This window comes from Aquila chrysaetos, chromosome 26 (assembly GCF_900496995.4).
Source record: "Aquila chrysaetos chrysaetos chromosome 26, bAquChr1.4, whole genome shotgun sequence".
NCBI lineage: Eukaryota > Metazoa > Chordata > Aves > Accipitriformes > Accipitridae > Aquila > Aquila chrysaetos.
This window is the reverse complement of record NC_044029.1, coordinates 5,776,778-5,803,842: the sequence shown is the minus strand read 5'-3', so window position 1 is coordinate 5,803,842 and position 27,065 is coordinate 5,776,778. Positions and strand designations below refer to the sequence as shown.

General features: G+C 36.7%; 1 protein-coding gene across 1 annotated transcript; it reads right to left on the bottom strand.

The window, feature by feature from the left end:
• Positions 1 to 358: 358 nt before the first annotated feature.
• EPYC (epiphycan) lies at positions 359 to 25,324 on the bottom strand. The gene is made up of 7 exons (XM_030002638.2): positions 25,167 to 25,324; positions 22,852 to 23,032; positions 8,590 to 8,743; positions 5,716 to 5,874; positions 3,970 to 4,172; positions 2,342 to 2,437; positions 359 to 802 (listed from the first exon to the last, which is right to left on the bottom strand). Exons 2-7 carry the CDS (start codon positions 23,017 to 23,019, stop codon positions 632 to 634), a joined length of 951 nt encoding a protein of 316 aa, XP_029858498.1. The 5' UTR covers positions 23,020 to 23,032; positions 25,167 to 25,324; the 3' UTR covers positions 359 to 631.
• Positions 25,325 to 27,065: the final 1,741 nt, after the last annotated feature.

Sequence of the window (27,065 nt, the reverse complement as noted above, 5' to 3'; positions counted from 1 at the left end):
GTTATTACTGCAAAGGTATAAATAAATAGTTTATGTACTTTTGAGGGGTAATCTGATACAAGTTTAATCTCTATATTTCATTATTGATTTAAGGAAACATTCTGTGTGCTAAAGAAAACATGGTTTTTTGAATATTGTTAGTACTAATGAAGGGACCTTTAAGGAAAGAATTAGAAAAATGGATGTGTCTCAGAGAGAAAAATATTTAATCAAATGAAAAGGGGGTAAATATTCAATTGTTTACACATTTTATTTTTATTTCTTTATTTACTGTGTCATAGTTAGATTTTAACATAAAAAATTATTTAACTTTAAAATTCATACATTAGCTCTGAATAATTCAGCATAAAATTTTGCATTTACATTGCTCTTTTATTGCCTTCAGTACAGTTTTTGTAGTAAAATATTTTTCTTGATAATGCTATACAACTTACAGTTGGGTAGATAATGGAGTTGTCTTTTAGCATTTCATATTATTCTTTGTATCTCAATAATCGATCTCATTATTAACAGAAATATTTCCCAAATTAATGAGATTTGAAAAAATGCATCTTGCTTAGTGTAGCAGGGAGCTAATAATTTGTCTTTAAAGATTCTTATAGCGTATGATAGTATTAGCTTCTGTCAAAACTTAGATGAGGCTACCAACTGGCAAACGGGGTAGACACATGTATGCATAAGGTGTTTTGCTCAGGTTGATGGGATTACCGTCCAGTCTGATGTCTTCAAGAGCCCTACGTACATAAGTAAAATCTTTCATTTTGCAGAAAGTGTCTTCGTGCATCTCTTGAATGTTGTTGTTCTAAAAAAAGAAAAAAAGCTGTCAGAATAGTTGCCTGAAAGTAATTTTTTACTCTTTGAAGAACAATTTATGGATGTATTTTCAGTGCCTAGAGAGATACTTATTTGAACCCAAGGGACCAGATTGTGGCTGCAAGTAATCAACAGAGAAATCTTCCAAGCAGGGGGAAAATTTCTTGGCCAGTGCAAAACTTCAAAACTAAGTAGCTCAAAGCATGTAGCAGAGACAGGCTTTGCAGGAGGGGACTGGTAGAAGTATAGAGCATTTTCATTTCCAGGGTCATATTGAAGAGCCTTATTAACGCAAATTGGAATCAGCATAGGCCAGTCCAAAAATCATAGAACCATAGTTATCATCCTGACAGCTTGATATGCCTCAACCTGCGAAGGCACAAATCTGCTGTTTGATCTGTGACAAATTTCCTTCCCTCAGGCCCTCTCACATTAGCTTAATCCACATCTGTACATATATAGGGAAAATTGAATGCTTTAGGTTTTAGTCCTTTGCTTTAAATTCCTCTTATATACCTTATCTTTACTGAGCGTTTGTTCTTGAAGTAAACCATTTTCAACAATGAATTGCTAGAATACAATATTTTCTGGAAATTGAGACTAAAAAAGTAGTCTCCTAAAATGAGGGCTGTCTGAAAATTCTTCTCTTCTCCATTCTTTTGCTAGTCAGAAATTGGTGTGGAAAAAGTCCACCTCACTAGCTTTGGTCTGTAGCACATAGCACTGAATATTTAATTTAGAGGCATGGGTAGGTGAAAAAAATAGTCAGCTAGCAGGCAGAGTATTTCTATAGATTTATTTATTGAAAGATAGAGGTCAAATTATGTATGGTACATCATGTTATATATTCCAAGGGGTTTTGCTGTGTTATGTAATAAACAAAAAGCTCTTCTGATAATCAAAACTGGGCATTGGTACACAAGGAGATAAAGGGAAGGAAGCAAAGATGGAAAAGGTTGAAAGGAAGAATTCAGAAACAAAGGTTTATGTAAAAGCAAATACAAAAAAAAAGAATTACAGAAAGATGATGGATGGGATGTTCCAACATAGTCAAATGGAAATGTTTGGCTGAAAAAAATGTTAACAACAGGGAATGTCCTTTATTAAAAGAATGAAATGCACTGGGTGTAGATACAACCAACATATAAAGCAACTTTCTTTGGGTATCTAAAAGTATTCCTGTTGGAAGATTCGTATGAGCAGTGTGAGTGATTTCTGTCTTTGAAGTCTCTCAGACTAACGTTGCTCTTGACAGCTGTGAACCTAACTTTAATCTGTACTAACAATAAATCTAGAATTTTATGTTTGAAAAATATTGTATTACAAATTCTAATATTTAATGCTTAGCTGAGCTAAATTTTACATCTTTCAAATACTGCATTCACTAGGTAATTGTATGTTTCCAATAGTTTGTTTAGTCCAGTAAGTACACCTTTGGATAAACAGAAGAAACAAGACAATAGTTGCCCTTGTCAGTTTTACTTACTATTTGAACATGATATATAGAGCCATTACTTTCATAGCCTACCTGAAGATGAAGAGCTTGGAGGCTTTCAGGGAGTGGCAATGGAATGTGATCCAGGTTATTGTCGGTGATGTAAAGATGCTGCAGTTCATGCATATCCTAGAGGATGAAGGCAAAAGGTAGGGGAAAATGATAGACATTTTTGAAAATCTCTAGGAAGTAAGTTTGAAACCTATCACTGTAATGAGCACCGCTGGATGTTAACACATTTTCTTTCAGCATGATATGGTTGAAAAGGCAGAAATTAAAAAACTATTTCATTTGCACAGGCTGAGAACTGTTGCTGTTAAAGATTAGGTGTTTGGATTAAAATGAAGGAAAAAAATTCTTTGAAATGTCTAGAGACTTAATAATTAGAGATGTAATTTCAATGATGTTGTTCTAAAGCGAAATACTGCCTCTCCCAGTCATTATGCAGAAAGGCTTCCTATTCTGTCTGCTTTCTGGCTTTTGTGACAAGCTTACTCAATTTTGCAGAACTGTATTGGTGTTGAAGCAAATTATAACTGCATAAGAAATGCCTGAGCTAAAAATAAATTTCTCATTCCATTTGAAAAGGTAAATAATTTTATCCCTTGACTTAGTGAAAGGAGCTTCATCTGATAATTATAACAAAAGTAAGATATAAACTTGGCTACGTCAGTAAGGCTCAGTATACTCAGAATACTCTCATTATGCCCCTTTTCTACACACACAAGTTATCATGGTACCTAACTACTTCTTTGAGTTCAGTGTCCTAGTTTAATTCCTACTGACAGAACTCTGAGGTATCAGGGTGAAGGTTCTTGGCAAATATGGAAGATAAAGGCTGAGACTCCTTCATGGCTAAAATCAGGAAAGTGCAGAAGAAAAAGGTGCTGGACCTGAGTCTCAATTTGGGGGACTGATTTTTTCCCATCTTTCCTATTGCCAACACTGGCCTTATGTTGGGCTAGGAGAAAACATCTGATTCAATAACTGCTGTTGGTTGCTTCATTAAGAACATGTTTTCCAAAGGAGTAATTCAGAGATGGCTGGTTACAGCTACCTTCTTAGATGCAATTGAATAGTGCATATGAGCCGGGTCTAACATACGAAGCTAGCCTAGATTCTCTAACGACTTCAGGTTTCACATGCAATTAGGAGCAGTACATGGCTGCTTCTCCCCACCAAAATTCTCAAGGAAGGACTATCACTCAGAGGTTCCAATTTCCTTGCTTTTCAAGGTGGAAAGAAAGTATATACATTTAATGAATACTCTAGCAAGTTCCCATGTAGATACACGGCAAAGTAAGTTTGAAGCAGCGGCATCCCGTAGCTTTGCCCTTTCCTCTTGACTACTTGTAAGGGAATATCAAGCAGCTTTCTGGAGTCTTGCTAGTCACGTAGGTAGTTGGTTCATAGATACAAACATAGAATGGCATCACATGTCTTGTGTAGATCTTTGTAAAAAAGAATAAAAAGGGTTCTCGTGTCCAGCTGATAGTGCTCATACGTCTTGCTCCATCTTTATAAATTACCCAGCAGCCAGCACAGTCATGGTGCCTATAATCTTAGAGGTTTTACTACTGTAGAGGGACACTTAGGCTGCTCTTCTGACCATATCCTTTGGAGAGAGGAGGAAAAGATTTTCCCATCAAACCCAGACTTACTTTAAATGCCTCATTACGTATTCCTTTGCGACCAAGCCTGTTCTTACTAACATCGATGAATGTTAAGGTAGATGGTAACTCAGGGAGTTGCCTTATCCTATTGTCACGGAGCACCAGCTCCTCAAGTTGGGGCAATCTCCGGAAGGCATCCTCATGGATCTCTGATATAAAGTTTGCAGTCAAATCAATCCTCTTTAAATTGTCTGGCAGAGAAATAAGACAAAACAAACATGTAAGAATGTGTTTACTGAAAGTTCTAAAAAAGAAAAAGGTAAATGGGCTATTTAAATTACAGGTGAAGTGTCTTGAATCAGATCCATTCCTGATCCACTATGTGTCAGCTCTCTCTCTCTTTATATATAATGCAATAATCTGTATTTGAACAGTTCTCCTAAGGAAGGGGACCAACATCTCCTTCTCATACTGTTTCGAATTGCCTGTGTCATTCTTCATACATCTTTCAGTGAAAGACCTTCAAGTTAATACTTCTAAAATTTCTTTGTGTTCTGGGAACCTTTTAAATGGTTATCTTTTGGAAAAATAACACTTAAAGGGAAATAAACATATTCTCTACCATCTTGTTCCATGTTTCTTTGTTTTCAACATTTTCCTATATATGAGAGATTTGTTATACTGACTTTTTTTCTAAAATACACTCAAACACTTTTTTTCAGTCAAAAAAAGAAAATGAAACTTATTTTTGGCAAAAAAGAACAATGTCTAAATATTAGTGCATTAATAGGCATTAATTTTAAGTGCATTGTTCTGTAATTCCACCAGAATTTTCTTCATGGTTATTTTATTTTATTTTATTTTATTTTTTTATTCTTATGTTAACAGTATATTTTGGCCTAAATAAACTTTCTCTCTTCTTAGTATTTATTCCCCTTGATTTTTTTTATATACCAATTGTGTTCATTCCCAACTTTCATCTTGGTTTGAGCAAGCCAAACCCTTATAGTTTTCTTTCATAAAAGGATCTTTGCATTCCCCTTAATTATTGTAGTAGCTTTTTTTTGGCACTGATTCCACACTTCTCATCATGAAATCAATAAGCATTAGTTACACAAAGTTAAGTGTAAAACAAAAAACAAAGAGTGTATCTTGACATTCAAGCTGGGGCGTGTATAGCAGTCCCTGTCTCTAAACAGAGTAGCTTAGTATTCCTGAAAAATCAGTTATCTTTAAGAATCTCAAGTAGGAAATATGAAAATATAAGCTCCCTAAATCACCAATTTTAGCAAGTTTTAGGCCACAAATTGTTTTGGAATAGCAGTTTTCATTTACTGAAGATTTTCCTAGATAATTGAACATATGAACCAATGAACATATACTTTAAAGGTAAAACTTAAAGGCAAAATTCCTTTCACACAGATACTTTGCAAATATTTGAAAGTATGTGTACTTGAGAATTCATCTTGTTTAGGAAAACAGTACTTTCTAATATGCTACAAATGTTCCACGAGGTTTGGGGTTTTTTCTACCTTTCTAAAGCTGATTACAAGTAACAGCATAAAGATAGATGAACGTTGTTATTTCTAATAATTCAAAAATTTCACAGAGAATCTGCATTTGAAGTATTGACCTTTACATTCAAAAGTAGCAAACCACTTTTCTGTACGTGCATTTATGTGTATAATCCTACCATCATCAAACATTACATAAAATGAATCACTGTGTCTTAAATTAGTATGTGCCAGAAATAATAGAAACTAAAGCTAATTGCAACAATACTACTCTCCATACTTAAGTTAGCAAAGTCATTTCTGTTGATCTTCCTGATTCTGTTGTAGCGTGAGTAGAAATACGTTGTTTTCTTAGGCAATGGTGGAATAGCATCAAGCTCATGATCATCACAGTAGACTGTGGTCCCTAGGCATGTGCACAAAAGGCAAGTGGGAAGACCTATCAAACAATTTAAAAGAAAACAGTTTGTTACAAAAAAAAAAGTACAAAAATTACATGTAAATCACTACAGTGAAATGCTCACCTAAGCACATAATAAGATTTTGTTCATGTTCACTCCCATTCTGTTTTGATCACTGCACCATATAATTGCAACAAGAAAGTGATTAAATTCTGCTTAAAACCAAAGTTTTTTTTCTGGCTATGCCTATTAGAAGATCATTTAACTTGTTCTGATACAGTGTTTCTCAGACTGTAACAACAGACTATTAGGTGGCAGCAGCCAACCAAAGATCAATTTCCCCCTAAGCTGGGAAGGGTGCACTTCCATCTAGATGCAGAAATAACAGCTGATGGCTGAAACTTGTTATGGTTTTCCAAGTTTGGTTCTGTAAATAGTACTTCTGAATAATTTGTAAGGAAATTAATATTTTCCTACAAATCTATGGAGAAGAACCTCAATTTCCTTTGCATGTTTAATTATATTTTCTGATTCAGAAATCTAACATCATGAAAAATTTCTCTATCAGTCTGAGTTAAGGTAACTTGGAGACCATGTTAACAAAATACTTGGTTACCACCAGGATTTCATGAAAATGAAAAATTAAGCCATTTCATCTCAGTAATAAAGCTGGATGAATACTGTGAATTCGTAAGTTTCTTTTGATGGTACTGTTCAAATTTGGTGAGAATTGTGACACTGACTGGTTTGTCTGAATGTCATTTTCAGTAGGAAAAGTTGCTATGTGTGTTGAATTTTTGATACATCTTTTCTTTGATTATGGGTATAAATCAGCATATCTGTTTCTCAGCTTTTAATCCCATAGAAATACTTCTCTGTTTCATGTTTTCCTCCTCCTTGTAGCAGATGGCTGTTGTTTGTTCTGGTTACTTTATTGAATAGTAGGATAATTAATGAGTATGAAAATGGGAGTTTTTTGCAAATGAGATTTTTCTCCAAATCAGTTGTGGCTACATGGAAGATTTGCCACCTTAATCTGTGTCAATTACCAACAGGCAGCAGTAACTAACTGAAAGGCAGGCTATATATCTGTTGTCTTTTCACGCAAGATTAAAGAATTAGTGACCAGAGTACTCTTTTATTTGAGAATCTCTACTTGGGCATCCAGGAATAACATTTCTGGGGAGATAAGACTCTTTTAATACTTTCTCTAACTTCCTCCACAGGACAGTTTAAATTAGCTACAGGGAGCAAGCCTGACAGAGGGAAAAAATAAATTGTCACACCTTGAACCATTCAAGCCAATCTAGGCCTAAATGAATGTAGAGTTTAGGATGGCTGACATCTTTTCAAAATATTGCAACATAGTACAGGAAGAGAGTTTCCCCTTCTGTCCTATTTTTGATCTTGGAGGAGGGGTATTTGTCACCTCTGGCTGGTGTAGACTGAAAAAGGACAGAGGTATGGGAAGGATTCAAGAAGATATCAATAAGAAAAATGAACTTGGCTTGATGTTCCTGAGCCTTGTAGTCTTCTATCCAGTACCAAGCCAAGAACAACAGCAACATCTGACAGGAAAATATGTTGCTAAAAAAAATAAAGACACAAAACTCCCCTGATTTGGTATGTTACAGCCTTGAGCCTCCCATGCATACCTTTAGTTGATGCACTAGTTGATTTGCATTCAGTGCTCAAAAATATTGACAGATACAGAATTCATAATAAGTTGTATTTATGTGAAATGTTTTGTAACAACCTGCAGCTTTCAAAATTGAAGACAACTTTGTGTTTTTTTCAGAGCTGTCCTAGGAAATTCTCATTTCCATTTTTAGTTGTTTTGACATCAGTGTATTTTTTTTTGCCAGGTCAAGGCTCATTAGTAGTATGTACAAAAACAAGACTAGGAATGATTAATGATACTGAACACACAACTTTGGAAACATGAACTCTTTTTTTTTTTTTCTTCCCCATTTCATTTGTCTTCTATGGCACTCAGTTACAGTGTTAGGCATAGTGAAAACTAGGATTTTCCTGTTGTTGTATGTTAATCACCCTACAGCACAAAGACCCATCAGAGCAGTGGGTAACTCTACTGAGCTTTAACTACAAGAGTTTAGAGTAGCTGCTAACAAATGCCAATTATTAGCATTACAATGTCTGTGTAGGAGAGGGACAGATTATGTTTTACAATTTTAATTCCCCTGTGAGATGTAGAAAGTTCTTATTTCACTATAGTTAGTCAGATGAACAGAATATCAGCTTCACCTAAAATTTCTAAACAGCTCCCTTTCATTAAGTTTCACAGCTTCTAGTTTTCACAGTCAAAAATTCTTCAACTTTTTAATTATATTGTGTATGAACATATTTATAAAAAACCATGTAAAAATCATTATAAAATAAAGGTAGTTGGTAATGATATTGAAATCTAAGTCAATAGAAAAAGTACTGGTAGCACTTGCCAACCATTAGCAAATTTTTAAGTTGTGTTTAAGTGTTAAGCAAAATTTTATTTGAAAAAAATCTTCATTGACATACAGTTACTTTCATAGTGAAATAGTATGGAAGCATTTTGACTAGGTACCTATCTGATTTCAGAGCATTCAAGATAGGCATGTTATACCCCTTTTCAGTAAGAGAGGTACAGAAACTATAACTCCTCTTCATTTACAGAGGTAGACATTCATAAGCAACCAAAGTGGGCTCACTGAAAAGCAAAGCTGCACACGCAAAACTCATTTCTCTTTCCTACTAACCGTCTTGAGTCTGGGGTCCAAGAACCCCAGACCCCTGTGCTGAAGAGCCATCAACTAATTTTGGCGTTGATGCTTCCTCCTCAGGTTCTTCTGTCAATGGTGCGGAAGAATAACTCTCTTGAATTATGGAAGGTAGTGCTGTCCCAATCTCTGTCTGGGGATAATTAAGAGGGAACAGGAAATGTTACTGTTTACTTCCACTGGCAGCTGTTTCTCTTCCAGTTATTCATATTCTCCCACTAGAGGTCACATACGTTCTGAGGTTTAGTGCTTGAGCTGCATTTTATCTGGCAGCTATAATGAATTCTTGATGATGTGTGAACAATTCATGAAACTCCAACATACTCATTCACTTTTTATCTCAGTGTTTTAAATGTTTTGTTCTATGCACACATGCATATACTTCATTAGTGAGAACATGTACTAACAAAATGCTTTTTTCCACATTAATTTAAAGTTAAATTAGATTTGTGATAAAAATTGATTTATTCTGTGTGACAAATTAAAACTTGCTGTAAAACATCAAAAAGATGCAAGTTATTTGACCATAAAATTGTAAATTGTACCAGCATAAATCCAAATCCAATGTAGCTGTGCAGGCTTTGTTTTAAGAACACTAACATGCTTTAAAAATCTTATCTAAGAATTCTGAAGTCTAAGTTCACATCCTACGTGCTAATAATATGTTGACAGTATTTTTGTCAATTTTTTTTCTGAATCTGAATGCCAGAAGGCTCTGATTAGCTTCATTCATCAGTGGCTGCATTATGTAGTATGAAACATTAAGAATATAAATAAAAAATGTTAGATAAAATCTTGATTTGGAAAAATCCTATAAAATTTGGCAGATCCTTTCATGGGACTAGAAATCTTATTTTTAATTCTCCACTCAACGTAATGAGTCAAACCAGCAAATTTTATTGTGTTAACTTTAATTCTAAAGATGCATTCTGTTGATTTTGCTGTATGACAACTTCAGGCTAAAAATGAAGATGTAGCAATTTTCTTGCATCATATCACCACTCAGAAAAAGAGTATTGCAGACTTGCCAGGCTTGTTGCGGAGGGGCCTACACTTGCAAAGAGGCAGACTGGTTTATTGTAATCACCCAGACACTGAGAATCCACTCTGGTTGTGTGATCTTTGCAAGTTACTTTACCACTGTACCTTGATTTCCCCATGTGTAATAATATTTTTTGACCGCACCAGGGCCTCTTTTGAAAATGCACTTTTTATTTTTTAAATCTCAGGCAATGAATTAGTGTCCTTATAGGGTTTTGCATATCTGAGGTACTGTTAAAAAGTTAGGTAATACATCCACCCCTATGGGTGCTGCACCCCTGTGCTGCAGTTAACACTCCTTAGCCTGTATCTAAGGCATGACCAAAATTAGGAATATTGTCACAGTATCTTTATCCCAAGTGCAAAGGCACTGAAGCTTAAAATTATGCTTTAATAAAGATTTTCTTCCACTGCAGCCTTCTAGCACACCACCGCCATCAAACTATTGAATCCTGAGTTTTTTACCTGACCAAACATCTCCTTTTTTGAGATCATCCCCCAGCTACTGTTGGCTTTGCTGTCTCCATGGAGAACTGGTTGTTGAAATCACTCACACTAGTGCTCATAATTCTAGTTGTAAAAGACAGGTAAAAGTAGCTTGCATCCAGACTGGACAAGTGGCTAGGATATTTTAAATTTGGCTTTCTGTGTAGACTATACGTATGTGTATATATATGTATTCATATGTGTATATATATTTACCGCTATTTTGGAAGAAAACACTTTACACTTCGTAATAGACTCGCTGGATCTTGCAGGGTAGCTATGTATCTTTACTAGCAGTATTAAGCATCATGATCCTGGACTGCCTGAGAACATCTAAATAACCATCTAAAATCTACTTTTTGCATAGAAATGATTTGATTTAAGTTATATAGTGGCCATAGTTTAAAATATTTTGCATCAATTAGTTTCACTGAAGACAGAGAATATGGAAGCAATGATAAACCAGGAAGCACTCTGAACCTCACAGACTCAGATTTTGACTGAGCACACTTCAGGTTCTCTGTATCTTCTTTAGTTGTATTCCAATAAGACATAGATACTTTTACTAAGTAGGGTTTATGGATAAAAATGTCCTGATACAGTTACTGGGATCATAACTTTCCAAAATGCAGGGTGATCAACTGAGCAAAATGAACTTCAGCTGAACTATGACTGAGTAACCTGTTGGTGTAAGAGTAAGGATGTACCTTGTTGCTTTGTGCAGACAAATACACAATGTTCCCATCTGTAGCACCGACAGTAAGACAGCTTAACCAGGAATGGACTTGGGGACAAATCAAAAGACTTTGGGAACAAAGGAAATGGGACAGATGTTCTCCGAATGGAGGAAGCCTAGAGGGAGAGATGCATTCCAGACTTTTATTGACCCAGGGTAGTACTGCACTAAAGTGCTTGCACATGCTGTCTACTTCTTTACCAGTTTTGTGGAAATCAGATAAGAGTCCCTGTCCTGAACTTTGGAACAAAATCCGGGGATTTTGAGACTTATTAATGGCTTTTTATGCATCTTTTGTGGCAGTTCTACTGAAAATAATATTCTGGAGAAAAGCATTTTCAAGATATAGTTTGTAAATAGGTTTCAGACCTAAGATAATGTTCCTTTCACTTGTCATGGGATTTAGGTCACCTACACTGATTGCCACTTCTCTGAATATTTGAGGGTATACTTTATGGAACATACTAGCTTGGGATTTGTGATTTGCTTTATGCTTTTTCAGGTGTTCTTAGTTGATTAGTCACTGTAGCTGTTGGGTACCAAAGCAGAGGTATTAACTTCTAGTAATTCTGTTTCTAGACTGTTCTCTCTCTCTTATTACAGGATGTTATCTTGTTTTGGAGGTGAACAGCTGAAAGCCTCCCATAGTTTCCTTGTCAGTGTGCTAAATCTGGGTTCTAGAGAAAATCTTACAAGCAGTTAGCATTATCTATTCAGTCTCCTGCACCAGTTGTGAATGTCATAAAAATACTAGTTATTACAGTGAATTTAATGATGTTGCCATTTTTACACGGGTAATGAAATAGGAATTCACTGATACATGTGTATTACATACCAGACCCAGAGCATGAGCAGTATTTGCTTGCTGTACGTAGGCTGGACTTGAACCAGTAACCTAAAGGTAAAAGTCTGTTTCCCATTATTGGTCATCTGATCCATGCAGCTTTCTGTCTTTTACATATTTGATAAATCACGCAAGACTGTAACAAGACAAAGATGTTTCTTGGACTATATACTGTACAGATTGATCCTTCATCTTCCAGATGTTTGTTTATTTTTGGCAACATGCACTTTACTAAAAAATTGAAACAGAAGTGATTCTATATCACTTAATGGTATTATTCTCCATAGGTTTGGGGGGGGGGGGGGGTGGGGGTAGGGTTGTATTTCCTTTGCTACTCTAAGTAATATTCTCTATGAAAAATCACAAAGCAGGAAGAATATTGCAGAGAAATACAATACAGCATGTTTCTCTTTTCCAATAGTTGCAAGTCTTCAAATCATAATCAGCCTTCCAAGCCAGATTTAATACATGGCATAAGAAAACACTGAAAGGGAATCACATCACCTGCCTTAAGTCATCTAACCATGTTGTTAATAGTTACCCTACTCTGTCTTTGGAATCAATCAAAATAGCTAGAGAATACCAGTGCAGAATATTAGCCACAGAGCATGCCAAAGGAGATCAATATCTTTCCTAACACTGCATCCAGTATCTGTTTCCACCCCCCTCCTATATTTATCCAGTGTGACTACATTTACAAACGAAACTGCTTAATGTGGATGGCCAATTTAGAGGCACTTTCAGACCAGGAAGTTGCAAAAGTCGAGAGCACAGAAGTCTGTATCAGCTAGTAACTTCAGCCATCAATAGGCTAGGCATTTAGTCTATGCTAGCATCCTTTCACAGTCAGCAGAGAACAAGACAAAACTTCTGAAAAGCAGCTCCAGCCCCTGACCACAGATGTTTCTTTTAGGATGGGCTCTTTAGGTGTCTGTCTTTCACCATTGGCTGAAAAGTAGGTGAGACAAATGAAAAGGTTTTTAAGATTAGAAATGGCTCAGGAGGCTGAGCTGTCGAAAAAAAAAAAAAAGATGAAAGAGTGTGGGCTAGAAGTCAGTAGGCGTGGAACAGAATAGAAACGTAGCTAAGAGTAACCTATTTGAGGATTATGGACCCACCTAATCTATGCAAAGTAATAAAATACAGAAAATAAATAGGTTTAAAGAGGTAAACGGCAAGGCTGGAAGCCATCAGTTGCCACATTTTTCTTCTGAGGTGGTGTAATTCCAGTGGCAGATGTTTTGTCTATTGTTCTATGTCTACATCTTTTAGGATCAAAGTTGATATGTTACATGTAATAAGTTTAAATCCACAGGAGAATCTGAAGCGTGTCCTGTTTCAGTGCTTCTTTTACTGCAAAAAATACACTTAAAAATGCAAACAGAAGTTCAGAAGTTAAAAAGAGACATTATAAACTTGAAGGGACAGTTGTACCACACACTGACCCATCAAAAGGAACTAGCTTCCCCCACAGCTGTTCTGAAACTACCAAAGGCTTACAAGAAAATGTCTAATTATGGTAGAGGTTTTTGGTTTGTTTTCCTTTCCAAAAGTGGCTTATACTTGTTTCTTCTTGAATTTTGCATTTAAGGTCTCCTTTTCTCCTGTTGTTCTATCTTAAAAATAAATAGATCTGTGAGCCATTGCATGTTCATGCACTAACTACTTAGACTGCAAATTGTGCAGCTCAGATAAATTGTCATTTTCTTCTACAGAGCCACAGAAATAAGCTGTGTGGAGAAATTAGTGTATTAAAACCCAGTGAGATCTTGGGGAAAGTGAAGGTGATATTTGTTTCTGATTTTACCTACTCACACTCATTCTCTCAGATTTTAATCACTTGCACATTTACACCCACATACTCCCACATACCTAAATGTGTATGCCCGAGTGGTCTGGCCAGGATCACCTGTGTTCAACACAGAAGACAAGGGACAGAAGCTACTGAGTCCTTTTCGTGCCTCTGGAGTTCTTGACAAGCATTGAAAACTAACCTTTGGGGAGGTTTTTATCTCCTTTAGGATTTACCAGCTGTTATGGGGCAGTCCTTTTCCTCAAGAGTCTTGGATACTCCAGCATCCTTGAATCTTACACCAGGTTGCTGCCCATTGCCTCCTTTTCCTCATTGGCAGTGTGATTTCATGATGGCTAACATGGAAAGGAATTGTATATAATATATTCTGCAACCTTATTTCCTGTCTGCTGGTGGCAGGATGAAGGGTCTTCACTGAGAAGTCATCTGTGCTGTGACATTATCATGGTGCAGGACCTTTGATTTTGGCATAAAAAACACATTCCTCAGTTTTGCTGCTAGGAAGAGTGTTCTGGAAGTGGTGCAGACGGGTACAGTGTCCTTCATTATCAACGCAGGCCATTCTTTTAACTCTTTAAGCCTTCTAATTTTTGGAAGTTATTTTGTTGTTTCTGCTGGGTCTTAAGAACACATACATGCATAAATTTCCATTCATACTTCAGACAGACCAACCTTAATATTAAAGTTACAGAGCTCTAGAGTTGTAACCCAGTTCTCCAGAAATTAATGTCTGTGGCTTCTGCCTTGGAAAATATAGGTAGACTCTGAGGTTCTTTTAATTGGTCTTAGAAAGAGAAGTAGTCTTTTTAGCACCTTGACCACAGAATATCCTAAAGCTTGTCTCAAAAGCAGGTGTATCTATGTCATGTCTGATTTTAACTGAGTAAAAACATTTATGCTGTGAAGCATTGCTACACAGATTTTACTGACTAATTCTGTTGTCTGAGAATGAAGAAATTCAGTACAAAGTGAGGTAATCTGGATTTCCATGAGTACCAAGGAAGTCAAAGTCTCATTCCAACACTGTTTGAAATTACAGATTTTATTTCTAACATTCTGCTTTGAGGGCTATGTAATATCTAAGTTAGCCTACAGCAGATGCTTTTCTTTGGAACAGTGCTGAAGTTTTGCAAGACATAAAATTTCAAAGAGAAATATGCCAGTTTTAGAAATCAGAACAGGACTGTTTGCACTATTATAATGGACAAAAGGACTGAAACCCAGTCCCAGCTATTTAATGAAGATTTCCACAGGACCTCCTGCTGATCCAAGCCACAGAGTAGACATACACAGCCAGACAAATGAAGTTGGAGATCATTCAGATGACCAGAGTATCTACCAGAAACATTGTCAACCCTCAGACCTGTGGTAAGGAGCTGCCTCAAACAGTGTTAGAAATACAAACAAAAAGGACCAGATTCACTCCACTTCAGACATTGAATTTAAGTGTCCTATTTAGTAGCTTAGTCTCCTTGCATTTCTAGTGCAGGCAGTGGAGGAAGAATCATCTCGTGAGGGAGGTTCAGCACACAGATGTTGTGAATCAACTCCCTGAGGTGCTGTTCCACCTTCGTTTGGCTGTAAAGGAGACCGTATAAAAGCAACCATATTTTTTACCAGACATCAGGGCCGAAGTCTGATGTCAGATCTGCTCTTCCTCTCATTTCTACAGCTTATAGTGCAAAGACATTTCATCTGATTTGATCCAATCCAGTACACGCATGTAGCCTGCAGTGATACAGACATAGTGATACAGACATAGTGCTCACAAGCTGCTCTATCTCCAGAACTAGGGAAGTTTCTAAGAGTTTAGGTTTATCTTCACAGTGTGGACTCTTATGCTATATAGAAATGCCCTGTCAGTGTAAGATCAGTTAACAATCATTTAGTGACAGGTCCAGGATATGAATATGGTGCATGGAAGAAAGTGCTGAGGACAAGGGCACAGGTGTGATGCATTTCCTGCCACTGGGAGGGACATTCTGCATCATAACAATAGGCATTGCTACACAACTGTAAAAGTAAGGAACGCCAATATCAAAAAAGGAATAATAATAAGAGATTTTTTTTTTCCTGCACATTAGTTTTTTGTACTTCCTACTTTTTCTTGAACTTGTGGTCTGAACTTTATGTCTGGGATCGATAGCTGCAGCTATTTTATCCACTGCTACTATTTCCCCTTCTATTAATAAGAGCTAAGTTGGCAGTGGAAGTTGAAAAGCAGAAATTAGAAGCTGGTTCAGGCTTAGATCTCTTATAAAGAAAGCCAGAGCCAAAACCACTCTTGAGAAATAACATTCAAAGTAAATATTCAATCCCCGGATTTCTGTAATGTCACAATAGGGATTGTGCTGCTATGAAATACACGCAATTCCTGCAGTACCATTTCTATACTATTTTTTTTCTTTAAACAAAACAAAAAAAAATGGTACAGTTCATTAAAAACAACAGCTATGTTGATACTGGTGGACAGTCCACCAAGTCTTTAAGCATCTAACAAAATATTAGGTTGCACTGAGGAATCTAGGGAAAGAAATTCAGTGAAGTTTTACTTAGCTAATTCAGGTGTCTGATACATATTGTGCAGCTAAGGATTCAGGCAGAAATTTCATTAGGGCTTTACAGTTGTGCACGTTCTAAAGCACAACTTCAGAATTTATTGAGCTATCTGTCTCACACTTAAGGCTATTTGTGTAGGGAATGAGGCATTCCTGCACCTAAGTAATTCAAAGAACCCATCTGCTAAATATGCACAACTGTTTTACTACATTTCAGTTAAGATGAAAACAAGGTGCTGGTTCTCCGTTCATCCAAGCAAAGGAGCTGAGTTGTAAGTTGCTAATGTGAGGAGGCTGGCACCCCAAAAACCTCTCTTCCAGAAGACATCCTAATCATCAAATGGGGGCTAGAGAAGAGTTTGGATGAGACGTTAAAACAAAGCCAGAATACATCCAAAGAGGCAAACCTCATGGCCTTGATTTTCCTCATGGAAACTTGATTAGCCTAATATGAAAGGAACTGAGACCTGGGACCTTCTTCAAAGGATTATTAATGTCCTATGCATTAGATAATCACTAAACATGAACAAAGATAGAAATGACTCAGAGCAGACTCAGAGCAGAGACACAACACTCCCCTCTCTGAGCTGTGCACCAAACCACACTCTGGATTCTGTTTTGATTGGCTCTAAAATTATTCTTATCTTAAATGATTTTTAAATGTGATAGAAATGCACATGTTATTTAACTTGACAGTGTTCAAAAAAAAATATATAGCCATGGGTACAATTTAGAAATTTGGGGTAATTTTCTAAAATATCTGTATCCTTGTTTCATACACCACATCAGTAGGGATGATGCACATTACTTCTTTCTGGAAGAAGCCACAAAACTGGAAGTCTGGGGAAAAAAAAAAGTTTAAGTGAACAGGGAAATCAAGGTATCAGCATCTACTGTAAAAGGTCTATGTAATCTCACTGTGGAGTTTCAGCTGTGACCCCTCACAGGAATTTCAAGCATTGTGATAGTTACTCTCAAGCAATGAGCCCTAGATGGACCAATTTAGGTGTTTTCAGATCAGGACAACTACTTAGAGACTCTCACCTAGTCTGAGGCAAGAGAAAGGATGTAGGTACTCGGTTCAGCTAAAGCAGTTGTAACTAATGGCATGCCCAGTATCAGAGTTTTAGGTGTCTTAGCCAGTACACTTAGTCTTTATAACATTTCAGATAGCTAAGTGGTGAGACGAGCTCTTCTTGGATTGTTGTACTAGAACTTAGGGACTAACATGCTATTTCAAATCTTTCCTTTTCATCTTGTGGTATTTGCCTTTGCTATATGACAAAATAGTTGAAACATCACTCAGATATTTCATGATTACTTTTTAATCCACAGAAACGTTCACCTTTTGTGAAGATATCTGTACTGAAGCATATGGAATCAGTTATGAACAGCCAAGTGAACATAACAGCTGCAGTCAAAACCTTTCTGAAAAAGTAGAATTCCTATTTGGGGATAAAGCTTCAAATGGTAAATTTATTCTCTTTTCAACTATGTAGTTATCTGACTTCTACTCGTACCAATTCATAAGGTTTTTTAAGTGTATATGACATGTTGTGAAAAGTCATTGCATATCCACCTTGAAGTCTCTTATTTAATCAGATACCTGCCACAAAGATGGAAACAGCAGGGTAAACCTCTCTCAACTCTGCAGAATGGCAAGAGGGAGTTCTTGCACAAGTAACCATCTTCATGTGTGTTATGGCAACAGCAGAGATGCTTTGTGTGTATGCATACATACATATAAATGAATGTGTGTGTATGACTCAAGTTCAGGTGCAGGCACCTGAATATCCTATTATCAGTTTGATTCAAATTCAACAAGCTAATGCAGGTTCAAATATTAGGCTTTCACAGTGCTTGTTTCTGATTATTTTGTGGATCATACTTTCCAGCTCACCTCTTCTGTGTACCTGGACCAACCTGTATTCAACTCCCTTGTTTTGCTGCTTATTCAGTGCTAGGATAGCTCCCTTGCTTCTCTGCCTCACTGATAGCCTATCTGATTGATGAAAATATTCTTCTGATGCCACTATATTTTCACTTCTTATTTTTCTAACTTAGCTTTTCCTACCTGAAGGAAAATAGACTGGTTATGTTTAACAGGCAATGTAATCACAAGTTTGCAATATGATTTTATTACACATTAGTAGCTGATGTACATGGGAATCTCTCTCCAGAATTTGTTTTTCTCACACACTATCCAAACCAAGTTTTAGTTTCAAAGATGAAAAAACTCTGAGCTTTCTGTTTTACCAGCAAGAAACTTACACAGGAATGCGTTTGGCAGTCTGGTTTGATTGTATCCATTTTAAAGAAGGAAATTTATCTTTGTATATGTTTGCAGAGCAGTTGAGACAATGAAGACCCAGTCTTGACTGGGACCTCTGGACCCTATAATGATATAAATAATGAAACTTATTGTGAAGAAAAGGGGCGATACAGCAGCTCATGTTTATACTGTTGTAACTGTCAGTTTCCAAAGATAAATCCAACACAAACTTTGTACACTACCTTACAGTGGCATTCCTTTGCAGCCTCTTTCTGCTTTAGGACCTTGGAATTTCTTCCTTGGTAATACATTTTCTTTTACATTGCGTTTTTTACCATTATCTGTGAAAGAGTTGATACTATTCTCTCTAAAGTCTCTGTACACATTTTATTTCTGAGTAATATATTACTTAAGGTTTTTTCAGTAACAATTTCCCTTTGGATGCAAAGCTTTAGCTAGGTCTTCCATGTCTCACTGACCAGGGAACTTGGAAACCACAGATTTTATAGCCCAGATTTGACCCATCTAAGACACGACAATGCATAGCTTTGATTGAGGGTTCAATACAATTCTCCCAAGTAATTCACAGCTATGAGTATTTTCACCCTGCAAAATCTTTGCATTAAAAAATGTGTTCCATGTACACATATTGAATACAATGAAAAGAATGCAAGAAATGAAACAGATCTGATGATGTTAGCATGCAATGCTAGATAACCTCTGATTTCCATTGTTAAGTAACCTTTCCAGACCTTAAAGTTACTCTAAAATCTGTGAGCAAAACAGACAGATTTCAAGTGGAAAAATATCAACAGCTGTTATCTAGATAAATTGTTGTCAGAAAAATGTTTGCAAGCCAATGAAGTGTGTGTATATATACACACATACACTTCATTTTTGGTATACATACTTCACAAGGAAAAATACTTCCAGAGTATGAAAAGTAGAAAAGAAGTCATGAACATGGACCCTTGATTAACTTTATTAAGCTGAAATTTTGGTGCTAAGCCTGAAACAGGTGCCTAGGGTCCATCTAAAGTTATTTGAGGAAGATAGGTGTATTGGGTCTGGATGGGATGGAGTTAACTTTTCCCATAGCAGCCCTCATAGTGCTGTGCTTTGTATTGGTAGCTAGAATGGTGTTGATAACACACCAATATTTTGGCTACTGCTGAGCAGTTCTCACACAGCATCGAGGCTGTCTCTTCAACCGCCCTCCCTACCCCAAGGCTGGTAGGCTGGGGGTGGGGAAGAGTTTGGGAGAGGACATGCCTAGGACAACTGCCCCAAACTGACCAAAGGGATGTTCCATACCATATGCCATCATGCTCAGAAATAAAAGCTAAGAGAAGGGAGGTGGGGGAAGCAGGGGGAGAGTGGCGGTGGTGGTGGTGCAGGCTTCATTATTAAGGTGTTTGTCTTCTGAAGCAATTGCAACATGTACTGGGGCCCTACTTCCCAGGCAGTGTGTGGACATCACCTGCTGATGGGAGGTAAAGAATGAATCTTTTTGCTTTGCTTTGCTTCTGCCCGCAACCTTTGCTTTTCTTCATTAAACTGCCTTTATGTCTACTCACGAGTTTTTGATCTTAATTTCTCCCCCTGAGGAGGGGGAGTGAGAAGGTGGTTTAACAGGCACCTGGCAGCCAGCCAAGGTGAACCCACCACAATAGATATCCCAAGGGAATGATGGACACTGGTCTTGGAGGATGGTCTTGGGATGCAATGCCTAATTTTAGCTAGGTAGAATGAGTGGGAGGAATCCCTCCCTAATTACTTCTAGGTCGTCCCTCATTTTGGTGGTTACACACTGAATGAGTGATTACAGTACCCAATGGGTAACATTCTGGAAAGGACATATTGACACAGATGCTTTAGTTTAATTCCTTAAGGTGCACAGATGCCTAATTCCCGTTGAAACCAACAGGAGCGACACACTAAACACATCTGAAGTCCTAGAACCAGTCAGTCTCCAGGACCTGCTGAAAATCAGTTGGACGCACAACCTTGGAAGAGTTTGCATTTCTCCAATAAGTCTAAAAATGTGTTAAACAGAATGATCTCTATTTGCACAGAACTGAGTTTTAAAATCTTAGATTGAAGACAGCAACAACAGAAAATGCTATTTCGTTTTTTCTCCACTAGAAGACTAAAGACATGATTCAGAGTCTCTAAAAGGAAATGCAGGCCTTAAATCAGGCCCTAAAGAGTTACTGTACACAGGCTAGATCTGAGGAAGTCCTGCTGTTTGTCTGGGTCTCTGTGGTATTGCTCATCATTTAAGCTATGCATAATAAAATCTAACCTGTGACCTTGCATAAATCCTGGGTTTTACACATAAAGCCACTTGTGTGGTTCACATCTTTACGATAACAGGATTGTAGGGAGGAAAGTCATAACCGCGATCAAGAAAACAAATGTATTCTGTTTAAAACTTGAGTGACATCAATAATACTCAGTGTCTAAAAGATAACTTGCAAGACTGACATGCATGTCTATAAAAGCTGATTGATTTCTACAGCACTGACCACTCTGAGCTCTCCTGGGTTTAGGGGAATTGTGAATGCTTAGGTTTCTTTTGGGTGGTACATGGTAAAAGGAATGTAAGCAAAAAAAGATTTTGGCTAAACATCGAGGAAAAAAAAGGCTCTCACAGGGAGGTTCATCCATATGCAAAGTAACATTCCTTCCAACTGCTATGATGGATGACCTTCACTTGATGAATTTTAAGAAGGCTGCCTGAAGAGCTCAGTAATGGGAGACAATCCTGCTCTGGAAAAGAAGTTTACAAGACAAAATGAAAAGACTTTTTGGACTCTGCCTATTCCATGCTTCCCTAAAGAAAGCAGCCTGTGATAGGACCTGTTGTATCTTTTCTTGTTGGGTGCAATATTGATCATCTTGAATTTCTTTCAGCTGGAAAAGAACCACAGGAGCCTTGCCTTGTCTCTATCCTTTACTCAGAAACTTGGAAAGGGGCCACCTCATGCTTCAGTGTCAAAGGACCTCACAGAGAGAGCACAGCACAGGAGAGTCCCACCTACCATTCATTCATTACTAAGAAATCTGTTGTTTGAATGAGAAAATCTCTGGGGTGAGGCACATACAAAATAACCTCTCCCATTTCTGGGAAGGAAGCGGTTTCTGTAGGACTGATAAAGGCTTCATTTTTATGAGCAAAGAAAGACAAGAACTGTGACTTATTAGTCAATGCGAAATAGAGCATAAGTATCAGGTGAATAAAAGTGGGGGTGACGTTATCAGGGAAGAAAGCTCAAGCACATAGGTATGTAAAGAGCTTTGATTCTGCATGGCCCAGGGAAGCAGGCCAAACGCATAGTAATTTCTTTAGAGCAAAGATCTTCTTGGTCCTTCTTAGATGAGAAAATTTATTTCCTCCAAACTGTAAGGTTTTGATCTTAGTGCAAACTTTGAGGTGATTTTTATCTCTTCAGTTCTCTGGTTTTGGGATATATTTATTCTTAGATTGTCTCTGTCCTTTGATTTTTAAGGCTGCTCTCCAATTTTGATCTCAACTTGATGAAAGACTAGTTCCTGTCCCTCCTGCTGCAATCATGGATCACTCAAAGGAATTGTTTGTACTGAATTCAGGAATTATGTACTGAAAAAGTACTAAAATATTCTGTGTAATAGCAAAACCCACATATTATTATTTAAATGTTAAATATTTCCATCAACTTCTATCACACTCAATCCTGAATCATACAATGCATATATCACCTTCAGGGAAGTTGTGTCCGTATCTAAGCAGCAGAGTGAGATTAAATTAACGTAGCTTTTTAGTAATGTAGAGAAATGCAGGAATGTAGGAGGGGAAGGAGGCATTTAAGTCAACAAATGGAGTCCCTTGCTTGTACAGGCAACACATATTACTATCTCATATTCTCATAACAGAATTTTAACAGTTTTTCTTCAGTAATCTTACTTTCCTATTTTTCAATTCAAGTGACTTCCCTTTCTTTTTTTTAATTCCTTCTGCACACTTCCCCAACAGAAATAGAAACCACTAGCATTTATAGCCTGAAATACTTGTATTGAAAATATCTATTACTATAAGAAAGAACCTCAGGAAACAGCATTTTACAACCTCATTTAATGGAGAATGCTGGATGTCCTATCTCAGCTGCCTCTGTGCCTCATCCAGACAGATAAATCACAAGGACAATCTCCAACAGAATTTGTGGCAATACAAGGAGACCTGAGGGAAGCATGGTAGTTTTTACCTGCTTTCAAAGATTACCACCAAAAAAAAAAAATAATCAGGAAATATTTTGGCCACATTTGTAGATTAGGGAAAATGTGAATGAACTATGGTGTGTTACTAGCACAGAAAACTGTTGATCAGCCAAAGGCAATAGCAACCACATGAGTAGATTTGTCTCATAAATGTTGTTATGGCCAACAAAAACTCATCAGTAGCCACTGCATTTGTGCACTTTGGAAAGATAGAATAAATGAAGTTCTGATTACCTCTAATTGGTCAGACTGCTCATTTTCATCATAGATGAATGAGTGAGGCAGCTCTCCAAGCGGTATGTCGTAGAACTCAGAATCATAAATTACAGTATCAGTGATAGGCGCAGCTCCAATAGACTCGAAGATAAAAAATCCCAGAAAAATATTTACAAAGGTCTGCATTCTGCTTTCTTTTCTGAAAGAGAAGAAAATGGACAAAATGTGGGTAGCCTGGTATTTGCAAGGAATCTATGAAAATTTAATATCACAAATACAGTACTTATATGTATGCAACAATATTTCTATTCAATAACTCATATTTATTCATGATGACTCGATGGTTTATTCTGTTTTGCTTCATGAAGAGTCCCTGGATCTGAGAATTTCTGCAGACTGCTTTGGCCATACTAACAGTTAGATAATTTAGGAAAGACCTATTGAGTTTTATTGGTATAAAAATAAACTGGCCTCAGTGAGAAAGTACCTGAAAAGGTGAAAAGAGGATATATATTCATCTTTTTCCCCTTTCATCTAACTTCACCTATTTCCACTGCACCATTAGAGAAGAACTTTTGAGAAACTAGCCAAAAGCTAACTTATTATTTGTGTCTATCACAATAAATAATGTACATTTTGAAATGTACAACAATGTAATTTTGTCTTTCTCCTCTACCATAAAAAAAACCCCAAAAACCTTAGAAAACATTAGGACCTCTTTCTTTGTTGCCTCTGAATGAGCATAATCAAAACATTTTTCACCTGGTCGTTGTTTTTCCAGAATATAATTTTAATTGCTTGAATGGTGTGGCATATTTGGACGATCACTTCTGCAAAGGTCTGGGGAAAATAAAAAGTAGTCTGTCCCCTCCATAGCCCTGTAAGTGACAGTACTCTGTATTCCCTCATTATTCAATCAACACCATTTTTAAAGTAGTGAGAAATGGTAGCGTAGTACAGTCACCTGTTCTGCTTGGAGAATAGAATTGTAAAAATTGAATTATCACCCATTTAACAGTTATATATTATAGTAGAATAGTAGAAAATTCACGCTAGGCTTGACTGTTAGTGTTTATGCATTCCCTATTTCTTGTAAGTGATGTATTCACTATTAACATATAAGATGCCTGACAAAAGGTTTTATTCAGCATTTTTTACTTACACCTTGATTTAGCTACAGCTCCCACTAATTTCACCAGAAGCATAGACAGTGATAATGAGTAGTGCATGAGTCTAGTAAATTGTACTCCTGATGTGATGCCGTAATGCACACACTTAAATATTTCATTTTTAAACTGTAGCTACATAAAATAGACTAAGTACAAGAAATGCATGAGACTTTTTTTGAATGTGTGCGCTAAGCAACAAGCTGAATTTTAGCTTCATGAAAAGAGGTCTTTATGAAGCTGGTTTAGGCATGAGGATATGAAATTCCTCTGGGGATGGTCAGCAACACAAGGCATTCATTTTTCCCTCATTTGCTTTATTCAAAAAGACTTTTCAGCTGCTGCTGGGAGAAGCTAGAGTCACTTGGGCTTGTCTTTGAGAAGACTTAGTTCAATTGCACCTTTCAGTATTAGCTTCCAATATTACTAAACGTATTCTGCTTCATTACAAAAAAATGAAAAGAAATAAAATAAAATAAAATAAAAATGCAACCGATCTCTGAAATAAACTGAAGTATACTGGAGCTTGGATTTTTTCTGTCTTTATATTTTCAGCTTCCTATTTTTGACAGGATAGTTTTTGGTCTTGCTTTTCTTTTGCATGTCATTTATCCCAAATGATTCAGCTATAAAGGGTGTTATCTATTAACCCAAAATGTAATACTAACATACCTGGTGTAATTTTTCCTGTGAACAAACAATTCCTAATTACTCATTATTCAAAATTGGTTTAATTTCACATTGCCTAGAAATAAAAAGTTTTTTAAGGGTACAGGGCTTGATAAGTATTTCGTTTTGTATATATAGAGGCAAAACCAGCAAATATGATGAGAATCTCTGTGAAAAAAAATATTATTTACCTATTACTATAGTATCCTCACTAACTTTAAGAGTTTGCATGTCTCTGTACTTCCCTTATGTGTAATATATTGGAACACACTGTAATGATATTGGCATCTGCAGTAGCTGTAAGATCAAATATTTTGATGAAGATTATGTTCCTCTCACAGGAAGGAACTGAGACATATCCAGGGAATAATAAATAGTCTCCTCAATCTGCAGCCTTTGAATCAGTATATGCATGATAAAATAAAACAAATACTATAAAAATATTTCCAGTGCTAAAAATCCAATTAACTGTTCTAAGAGAGAAGTACCAAAACTTACCTTTAGCTTCCAACCTCTCAAATGGGATGGCGTTACTCAGAATGCAGAGCCAGTGGTATTAGACCCCGACCAATGGCAGTGGCATTCTGGGGCTGTGGGAGGTGGTACAGCTTCTACCCTCAACTGGAGACCTCAGCCCAGGGAGTTTCTCTGACTTCAAACACCTTTATATTTGATTTTGCTGAACTGAATTTTAGCAAGGTCAAACAAAGGTTTGTTCTAAGCAAATGGCATTTATTTCATTTCACAGCTTTTTACCCCTTCCCCTCAAATTTGTTACTGCTCCTACCAATATACCAGTATACCAATAACATTCTCAAATGCATTCTGGAAACAATCTTTTGGGTGTCCTGATAATCCAGAAATGTATATTTTCCAACATCCAAAATCAAGGCTTAAGCAAATTGGATTACATATGAATATTTTTTCCTATATGTAACATTTCTATTTTGGGGCTTATTGGATGTGATAATGTTTAATGAATTTCCATGTGCTGTGGCTATTATCTGGTATGTATTTAGAGGTACTTTTTTTTTCTTTACTTTTCTGTGAGTACTTATGTGGCAATACTTATAGGATCTACTCTTTCCAGTATGTTTTCCTTCTGAAGGGGAAATACCACTTCTTAATACATATGAACTGCTATAATATGCTGCAAATAACGGTAGGCATACACTGTAGTATCATGCAGTTTATTACACCAGAAATAGGTTTTACAATGTTAGCAGAAGTCAAGCTATCTCTTTTCCTTATTAATGGTATTTTCTTTATTATCCTCCATAATTCTATGCTTACTTTTATATTACTGGTATTTTGTACAACATATAACCATTCCTCTGAACTTTTTCATCATTTCTCCAATTCTTCAATGAAATATACCTCTTAATACTGTCAATGTCCTATATTAACAGTGAGGAAAAGGCAGAACCCATTCCTTATCTATGGAGGAATATAAGATTCACGTAGAAGATTCCAATGTGCTAAGCAAACCTGATTCCCTTTGCTTTATATAATTTCCAGATCAAAATTTTTCCAGTAAGGAGACCATCCTAGAAAGCCAAATTTGTATGAGGCACTGAAAGCATGTTAAGATTTTTAAGCCACCTCTCAATAATTTGAATGTCCAACATCAAACTTTTAGTGCTAGTCTAGGGATTCTAAGACATTTGAAAAGGTTTGGCAGATATATAGGTCAAAGGGTTGAAAAGCAACAGCTCTGTTAGCAGATAGGTAGAAGGTAGGATGTTGTAGGACATATCAAATGGCACTAGGTATCTATCATGTGCTATTTTGGCAATCAAGTAAAGTCTGCAGTGCCTTACAGTACCATGGACGACAGACTTCTTCCTAAGGAAGGTTCAGCATGATTTGCTTTTATGAAAATGGGGTCTTTAATCATTAAATCAGATATTTTTAATTTCCTCATTCACAGTCCCTTGCCATTCTAAAAGCAGCTTCTTCCATGAAGAATCAGAGCAATAAGTACAGTGGGAGTGCTACACTATTGTGTCCTGTTTTGATTCTTTTTCTTCAGGTCAGTAGCTTTGGCCTCAGTTTACTCCTTTAGTTAGTGGTTTAGTTGCTTTCAGTGCCTATGTATGCTCCTTCCTGGCAACAAAGCAAATAGCTGTATCTTCTGCAGCAAAATGCATCATTTCACCTTCTTACTGCTACTGTTAATTTTTATGCTGCCTCACATGTGGGAGTAATTAACATTATTTCACTTTTAAGTATTTTATTTGCTGCTGTGCTTGGTCATTTAAGATTTACTCTACTAAATCCTTACTCCTAATATGTCTTCTTCATTTACAAAGCTTATTCTTTCTAGACAGGCCCAGCGTTCATTGATTTCACTTGTACAAAAGACCCCAATCTTGTATTCTTTACTAAAGGAAAATT

Excerpts from the sequence above, each read along its gene's own strand:
- EPYC (XM_030002638.2), bottom strand. The coding sequence starts at position 23,019 with ATGCAGACCTTTGTAAATATTTTTCTGGGATTTTTTATCTTCGAGTCT. Across the intron at positions 5,875-8,589 it reads TGGACCCCAGACTCAAGACG|GTCTTCCCACTTGCCTTTTG; the intron begins GTTAGTAGGAAA and ends ATTGTTTGATAG. Across the intron at positions 4,173-5,715 it reads AAATGACTTTGCTAACTTAA|ACAATTTAAAGAGGATTGAT; the intron begins GTATGGAGAGTA and ends TTTCTCTGCCAG.